This window comes from Myotis davidii, unplaced genomic scaffold (genome assembly GCF_000327345.1).
Source record: "Myotis davidii unplaced genomic scaffold, ASM32734v1 scaffold111, whole genome shotgun sequence".
Lineage (NCBI taxonomy): Eukaryota > Metazoa > Chordata > Mammalia > Chiroptera > Vespertilionidae > Myotis > Myotis davidii.
Window position 1 is genome coordinate 3,997,578 of NW_006284347.1, and position 8,936 is coordinate 4,006,513.

The window sequence follows — 8,936 nt, forward strand, 5'->3', positions numbered from 1 at the left end:
AAAAAGAATAGTTCTTTTTTGTAATTTTTTTAAAAATATATTTTATTGATTTTTTACAGAGAGGAAGGGAGAGGGATAGAGAGTTAGAAACATCGATGAGAGAGAAGCATCTATCAGCTGCCTCCTGCACAACCCCTACTGGGGATGTGCCTGCAACCAAGGTACATGCCCTTGACCGAAATCGAACCTGGGACTCTTCAGTCCCCAGGCCGATGCTCTATCCAGTGAGCCAAACCAGCTAGGGCTTATAATAGTTCTTGACATAGGTAACTGTTTGCTTTTATTTTATATCCTACACTTCTCCTTGTTCAAAGCACAAAAGGTTTCATAGTCAATAAAGTGTCTTATAAATAGATTTAAAAAATTTTATATAAGGAGTGGTCACAATGATCAAAAAATTTCCGTTGTTATTACAATGAATTTATTTTTCAAAGAATTCTCTACTATAGCTATGTTCTACTTTATATCCACGGAAAACTATAAATCAAGACAGTCTATGTAGATGGTAATTCTCAAATTATGATCACTATGATCAATGTCAGTTTATAAAAAATTATGTTAGGTGGTATACCTGCACTAAATAAGGTAAATAAGAAGTCACTGCTCCATTGAGAAAAACGCTGCAGTAACTTCATTCTGCAAAGAGTGCAAATGGCATCATGGAAAAAGTCATCTGGAAATGTACGTGTGAGGCTGGGACTCTGATGAAGTCAGACAGATATGCTGAGTCTTTAAGGGATGCCCTGTGGGTAGGGCCAGAGCCAAGGTATAGAGGTCAGTTATCAGGAATGAAGTTTAAAGTAAAATCTTTGTCAGAGGGATGAAATAAACGAAGTCCAAGACAGTCTTCGAAGTGGGATGCACAGGATAATGTACAGTGTAGAGAGGAAATAATAGAACTTCTTTCATATTACCTTTTATATTTAAAAATATCAATATAAAGCAAGCAAAAACAGGAATATATTTCAGTATCCCTGAGTTCTGACCATGGCTCTGTCCTTGTGGATAAATTGATATGGTGTTCCTAGGCTTGAGTGGAACATGAAGAAAAGAAGTTCTTAAGGCCATACAATAAAATAGTAGTGAAGCAAGTTTTGAAGCAAAATGACAAGAGGAAAAGATAAACAACAGCTAAAATGAGCAGGAAAACTTAGTAAAGCTTAGGAAATCCTACTACTCATGGTAGCACACGGGAGTGTGGGGGATGAGTTTATTGTATGAATTAGAAAAATCACCATTCTTCAACAGCCTGGGCCACATTCTTGACATCGTCCAGATAAAAGTAAAGAACTAGGGATCTTTTTTGTTTTTCCTCCTCCACTCAGACTACAAACTGTTAATGTTCCCTTTACTGAAGGCTTTTTAAGTGTCTGACACTCCATAAGGGCTTTATTTCATGTGATCCTCAGACCTCACAACAACCCTATGTAGGAGGAACTATAATGTATTTAATATTTCCATTCCATACAAGAGAAAAGCAGAGTGCTTGAACTACTAGAGTAAATCCATTTTACTCCACATCTTATCACTGAAGGCTGGAATGAAGCATACACGTGTGAGTAATGTATTCTGTGGGTAAAAGTAGTTGTAGTAATGAGAAAGGGGAAATTACTAGCAGAGATCTTGCAGGGGAAGTTCTTAGAAATGGTGGTCAAAGGGCAGGGTATCTGAAGTAGGGGTGCTTCACAATTGTGTTTTTTGTCAATTTAATCACTAAGTATGGCGCTCGGATATGTCGGAACTATTAAGACAAGTAGTTTTATTAAGGGTTTTGGAAATTTTTAACCAGTGGTAAAACATAAAAGCTAACCAAGTAATGTTTTAAAGCTATATTTTCTCATATCACTGTAACCCTAAGACATGATTTGAAAACTCTTATCACTCATAAAACATGCTAAATAAGATAAAACTGATGAAACAAATTGCCATCATTATGAAAAAAAGGAATTATAAAATAAAATTCTGTCTCACAATTATAGTAAAAGCAATTTAAAATTAATCAAAAGATGAATTAAATAATAAACTTAAAATTTTTAATTACCAACATCTTCTGCACAAGCTATATTTATCCTAAAGAGCAGAGAAAAAAATTTCAAGCTAAGAACATTTCTGTGCTGGGAGAGGCACTCCCTAAAAAAAAAGTATTTACCTCCATCACTTCTTGTTTTTCATCTGCTGCAAAAATGTTGGGTACTTCTCCGGTGTTGAGCACACTGTCGATATCCTCAAGGAAAGCTTCCTCTTTTATTTGAGTGTCCGTGATTAGAAAGACTGTCTTGTGGCCTTTCATGCCCACATTCCTTAAGAGAACCTTAAAATAACAATGTACTTGAAAGCAGATTATGGTAGACATTTATCGTTTTTGCTTTCCCTCTTCTTCTCCTTCTCTTGACAACAATTTCTGAATTTTAGAGCAGTACCTCTTCCCCCATCTAGTGCAGATGTCAATCAGGGACTGTTTTGCCCATCCCCTGGGTGGGAGAACCCCAGCTGGTCAGGGTTTCTCACGCCCTAGCCATAGTCACTAATCAGAGGAGGGCATATGACTTAAGTGAGCCCAATCACTGTCTTGAGGGACAAAGAGGGATTTGAATACAGAAAGAATCTCTATCATTCTGAGATGGAGAATATAAAAGTCTGTAATTTAGAACTACTTGGGGCCAACTGTGTTGCCACATGGAATGAGTCCGCTGGAAAAGAAGCCAAATGGAAGCAAGCAGGAGATAGAGTAATTACTGAGGACTTCATTTGAGCCAGTAAATTCAGCCATGTCAAAAGCCTATCTATCTCTGCACTCAAATCATGCAAGACAAAAACTCTTTTGCTTAAACTAATTTGAGCTTTTTGTTTTGTTTTGTATGTCAATTGCAACCAAAGATTCCCAACTAATATGAAGATCTGAACTTGGTGGTATGCTGGAGCTGACTTATTTGGGGTGGTAGAATTGATTGTTAAAATTTCAGGAACTTGTGAGTAGATTGTTAAACAAAGCCAACATTAAAAATTAAATTATATAAACTTATAATTAAATTATATTAAAAACAAAGGTAACAAATACACTCCTAGTTTATTATGTTTTCTATCACTTATGCTATGGAGGTTATTTAAATTAACTGTATTTATACAGTAAAAACCCAGGTACGGTGTTCAAATACATAACTCTTTACAACTGTTTTCAGTGACATCATGTTGATAGCTTTAATCATTCATGGTGGGAGTTTTTATACCACAGAAATCTGCAAATGCTACAAAAGAGAAGTTCCCCTTACCCTCCTGGAGAGTTAGTTGCTAAACATTTGCCAGCATACCACTGGATATATTTCAAGTGAAGACAATAGTATCACTACTTCTGCAAATAATTTTTAAAATAAAATGTTATGTTTATTTAAGAATGATATATTTAACGTTTTAAATAAATTATACCATTTAAATAACTGCTGAATTTTAATATTATACAAAACTAACACTTTTTTCACTAAAGCCATCTTCCAATATGCAAGCTGTTGAGATTTTAGAAATAATTTTCTATCATCAAAAGTAGGCAAGCTTGTTTTTAAAAAAGTTTTGTATCTAATTATGAGTTTTATAATTATTTTATGGTGTTACTTTATTATTATTATATAAAAATAGAAAAATAAGTACCAATATGTTTAAAAGCCATATTGAAATACACAGTGTGTGAAACTGTTTCCAAGTAGAAAAAGAGTCAAAATTTCAAAAATACTAATTGCATGCCAGGGATAATACAAAGAGCTATACATACATAGTATAATTTAATCACAATAACCTATAAAATAGGTGGAATTATCCAAATTTTACAAATTAAGAAACTAGAGAATGACATTAGTGAGATGACACACTAGGAAACTCCAGGTCCCATTTCTCCTGGAGACACCAAATTAGCAAACTACAAAACAAAATACCTTTGTGAGAACTCTAGAAACTAATTAAGAGGCTGTAGCATCCTCAGGAGTACATAATAAAGAAGGGACAATACAAGGAGGGTAAGAGAATTTATTGCATTTTTTTCACCCAGCATAGAGTAACACAATTAGGAGAATACCATCAATTCCTGGCTCCTTCCTCAGGACAGAAGGAATAGAGTAGAACTTGCATCCTGTATTCTGGATTTATCTGTGGGCTGCCTAAGGCACTAATTTCTCTCTTGCCTGACTCAGAACACTAATAGGAATAGGAACTTAGTTTAGAAATGAAGTTGGAGGCCACTGAAAACAGAGGCAAGAACCTCAGCACGATGGAGCAGCAGAATCTGAAGTTCCACCAAAAGGTGCCAGGGGAAGAAAGAGATTAGGGCAAAATAATATAATAGAAACCAACACTGTAAGCTCATGAGAAGAAAAAGGAAATTAAAATGGCCCAAAGCACCTGTATATACTAGAATAAAAGCACATGCACAACCTCAAAGAAGATGCTTGCCCAGAAAAGTTCTGAGAAGTCACAGAACCTCTAGTCATGCTGATTGATGTTTCCCCCCTACATGAAGTCAGTCTGTAAAAAGTGGGAGAGGTGGCAGTTTATCAAGTACTCAATACGCTAAAAGAGAATATTATATATCTAAAGGAAATCAGGAAAACAATGCATCAACAACAAAATGAGAATATCAATAGACACAGAAACTATAAAAAATAATAACAAGAAATTCTGAAGCTGAAAAATACAATAACTGAACTTAATACTGAACCCAAGTTTGGCTGTCTACCACATGAAAAGCCAATGTTTAGAGACGTGGTCAGCAAATCGCGGCTTGAGAGCCACATGTGGCTCTTTGGCCCCTTGAGTGTGGCTCTTCCACAAAGTACCGACTTCTGCGCATGGGCCACGAAGTTTCAATCGCACTGTATGTGCGTGCCTGCACATGGTACTTTGTGGAAGAGCCACACTCAAGGGGCCAAAGAGCCGCGTGTGGCTCGCGAGCCACGGTTTGCCGAGCTGCAGTTTGCCGAACACTGGTTTAGAGGAAAGTGCTGGTACAAGGAAAGATGGTTTATTCAAGAGCCAGACACCTGAGAAGATGGGGAACTCTTGTCACAAAGACCATCTTATCTCAGTGCAGGCAAGGCTTTTTATGAGTGTGGGTTAGGGGGTGAAGGGTGGGGGGAGAGGATGGCAGAACAAAGGAAACCAGAGGATGTTGTAGGTTCTCAGAGGTGCTATGCATTATGCACTAGTCTGCATAGTCTGCTCTGATAAATACCTCCGAGCAGGTTAAGCTATGATCTTGTTTTCATCAGTTGAAGGTGAGCAAATCTCCTGAAGCCAAAATGCCTGAAGGCTGGAGTCTGCTTCCTTTGAGCCAGCGGTTCTCAACCTGTGGGTCGCGACCCCTTTGGGGGCTGAATGACCCTTTCACAGGGGTCGCCTAAGACGATTGGAAAACACATACATAATTGCATATTGCCTTTGTGATTAATCACTATGCTTTAATTATGTTCAATTTGTAACAATGAAAATACATCCTGCATATCAGATATTTACATTACGATTCATAACAGTAGCAAAATTACAGTTATGAAGTAGCAACGAAAATAATTTTATGGTTGGGGGTCACCACAACATGAGGAACTGTATTAAAGGGTCGCGGCATTAGGAAGGTTGAGAAGCACTGCTTTAAGCAAGCAGGCTATTAATCTGTAGCTACATATGAATTTAGAAGTCATCATTTACAGAAACAATGTTAAAAGAATTGTCTCTAGAGGTACTCAACATCAGATTTTACTTATTTATCTTATTTTATTAAAAAAATTTTTAATCCTCCCCTGAGGATATGCTTATTGATTTGAGAAGAGAAAGAGAAAAAGGGAAACATCACCGTGAGAGAGAAACAATTGGTTGCCTTCTGCACATACCCTGACTGGGGATTAAGCCAGTGATCTAGTGTCTTGACCAGGAATCAAACCCACAACCTTTTGGTGTATGAGATGACACTCCAACCAACTGAACCACACCAGCCAGGGCAACATCACATTTGATCAGGCAGAAGAAAGCATCAGTGCACTTAAAGACAAGTTATTTGAAGTCATTGAGTCAGAGGAACAAACAGGAAAATGAATGAAGAGTGAACAGTCTAAGGTACTAAAAGGATACCGTCAAATGGGTCAATAGATGCATTACTGGAGTACCAGAAAGAGAAGAGAGAAAGCGGCCAAGAACTTACTTGAAGACATAATGGACAAAACTGAGGATATAAACAGATACATTAATCCAAGAAGCCTACCAACTCCAACAATGTAAATCCAAATAGATCCATACAGCAAGACATATTATAATCCAACTGTTGAGAGTCAAAGATAAAGCAAGAATCTTGAAAGCATGTTCTCACGTACAAGGGAGCTTCCATAAAATTATCAGCATATTTCTCAGCAGAAACCTTGCAGGCAAGAAGGGAGTAGGATGATATATTCAAAGTATGGAGAGAAAAAATAACTGTCAACCAAGAATACTGTATCTGGGGGAGAACCAAGATGGTGGCATAGGTAAATGCCTATACTCACCACCTCCCACAACCACATCAAAATTAAAACTAAACTACAGAACAACCATATTCAGAACCACCTGAAATCTGGCTGAATGGAAGTCCTACAACTAGAGAAGTAAAGAAGAAAGCATACTGAGACTGGTAGGAGGGGCGGAGGCATGGAACAGGCTGGTCTGACACCCATGTGCTGTTTTTTAATCAGGAGGGATATCTCCAAGGCCTCCCTTGAGAAGCAGGAGGTCCCAGCCCCACACCAGATCCCCAGTCCAGGTTTCCATGGCTTGGAATATAAGTCCCTGTAACTTCAGGCTGTAAAAACCAGCAGATATTGTGGCTGAGTGACACAGAGGCTTCTGGGGTCCCATATGTTCCTCTTAAAGGGCCCATGCACAGAATTTACATGGTCTCACTTCCTCTGAGCTCCAGCGCCAAGCAGTGGCATTGGTAGAATCCAGGGACATATGGGGAGGAACTGGACTGTCTGGCATTGGGGCAGGAACTCAGGGGCAGCTTTCTCCCAGGCAGCAGTGCTTGCAGGGATCATTGTTCCTGTGCTGGGACCTCCTCCATCACAGAGCTGACTGACAGCCATAACTGAGTTCCATCAGCATGACCCACACTGTTCCCTGCAGCTGGCATCAGCATGCCCCAAACCTATCAATAATGGGCTCAAGTCCCAGCATTAGCACCAGCCTGCCTTGTCTCACAACTGGGCTTCACCTGGGAATTTCCTAGCCCAATCTCAGTAGCAGCCATCTGCAGATCTCCCTGGAGCTCCTGGCATGTGGCCCCAGGCAGTGGCTGACTTTGTACCTCCTGGGAGGCCCAAGAGCTGGTGCACCCAGTGGAAAGCTTCAGACCATAGCAGATTACAACTCTACACCATCAACAAGCAACACACTCAAGGGGCAGACTCAGTGAGCACCAAAGCCCCACTGAAGCAAATCCTTCTCCATAGGGTGTCTCCTGTACAGCAGCTCTTCCATTAGAGACACAGCTGGTCCTCACAGCCAACTCCTAGTAACTCCAACAGCAATCAAGGCTCAACTACAAGACTGTGCATACAGCCCTTAAAGGGGCACACCTAGAGTATCAAACTCAGGTGACTGGGGAGACTGAGCCACTAGATCAGGGGTGGGCAAACTTTTTGACTCAAGGGCCACAATGGGTTCTTAAACTGGACTCAGAAGAAGGAGCTGCGGCCGTGTTTCCCGACATTGCCATGTTAACACTGCTGCTGGTGAAGGAGCGGAGGGGAGAGCAAGAGAACCCTCCACTCTTTCAGCTCCGCAGGCCGGATAGAACAGCCGAATGGGCCGGATCTGGCCTGCGGGCCGTAGTTTGCCCACGGCTGCACTAGATCCTATAGGACACCTGGTAAGGCCACTCTGTCAATTCTAGGAGATATAACAGCTCTACCTAATGCGTAGAAACAAATACAGGAAAGCAGCCAAAATTAAGAGACAAAGAAACATGTTACAAAAGAAAGAAATGGAAGCAAGCAAACTATTAGAGACAGAGTTCAAAACAATGGTTATAGGACTTTAATGAAAGCTTCAAGAGAATTAATGAGAGCTTTAAGGCATTTAGTTATACTTTCAAGGATCTTAGTCAGAATGTCAAAGATATGAAAAAGGACCAATCAGAAATTAAGCATACATAACTAAAATAAAGAATAATTTACAGAGATTCAACAGTAGAGTAGAAAATTCTGAAAATCAAATCAATGATTTGGAATATGAGGAAGCAAAATACACCCAATCAGAAGAGCAAAAAGAAAAAAGATTTAAAAAATATGAAGATAGTGTAAGGAGCCTCTGAAACAACTTCAAGCACACTGACATTCACATTATGGGGGTGTCAGAAGGGGAAGAGAGAGAGCAAGATTTGAAGAAATAATGACAGAAAACTTCCCCTACCTGGTGAAAGAAATAGACTTACAAGTCCAGGAAGCACCAAGACTCACAAACAAAAGGAACCCAAAGAGGCCCACACCAAGACACATCATAATTAAAATGCCAAGGGTTAAAGACAAGGAGAGAATCTTAACAGCAGAGGAGAAAAGCCATTAGTTACCTACAGGGGAGCACCCATACGACTGTCATCTGATTTCTCAACAGAAACTTTGCATACCAGAAGGGAGTGGCAAGAAAAGTTCAAAGTGATGAATAGAATGGGCCTACAACCCAGCAAAGGTGTCATTTAGAATTGAAGGTCAGATAAAGAGTTTTACAGACAAGATAAAGCTAAAGAAGTTCATCACCACCAATCTCTCTCTCCCTCTCTGAAATCAATAACATATATATATAAATAAAATAAAACCACACGTCAGATCTCAAGCGAAAGGATCAGGGTCAAAGAGCTGACGGTCCCACCAGCCGTTCGGGCAGAACTCCAAAATTCCGGAAGTGTTTCATGTTCTCTTCACTCTCTTAATTGA

General features: G+C 39.5%; 1 protein-coding gene across 1 annotated transcript in view; it reads right to left on the minus strand.

Moving 5' to 3' along the window:
* The window catches only part of DNAH12 (dynein, axonemal, heavy chain 12), a 250,257-nt gene that overhangs the window by 78,116 nt on the left and 163,205 nt on the right, over nt 1-8,936 (minus strand). The window contains 1 exon segment of the mRNA XM_015571050.1: nt 2,150-2,311. Coding sequence (XP_015426536.1) covers nt 2,150-2,311 — 162 coding nt within the window.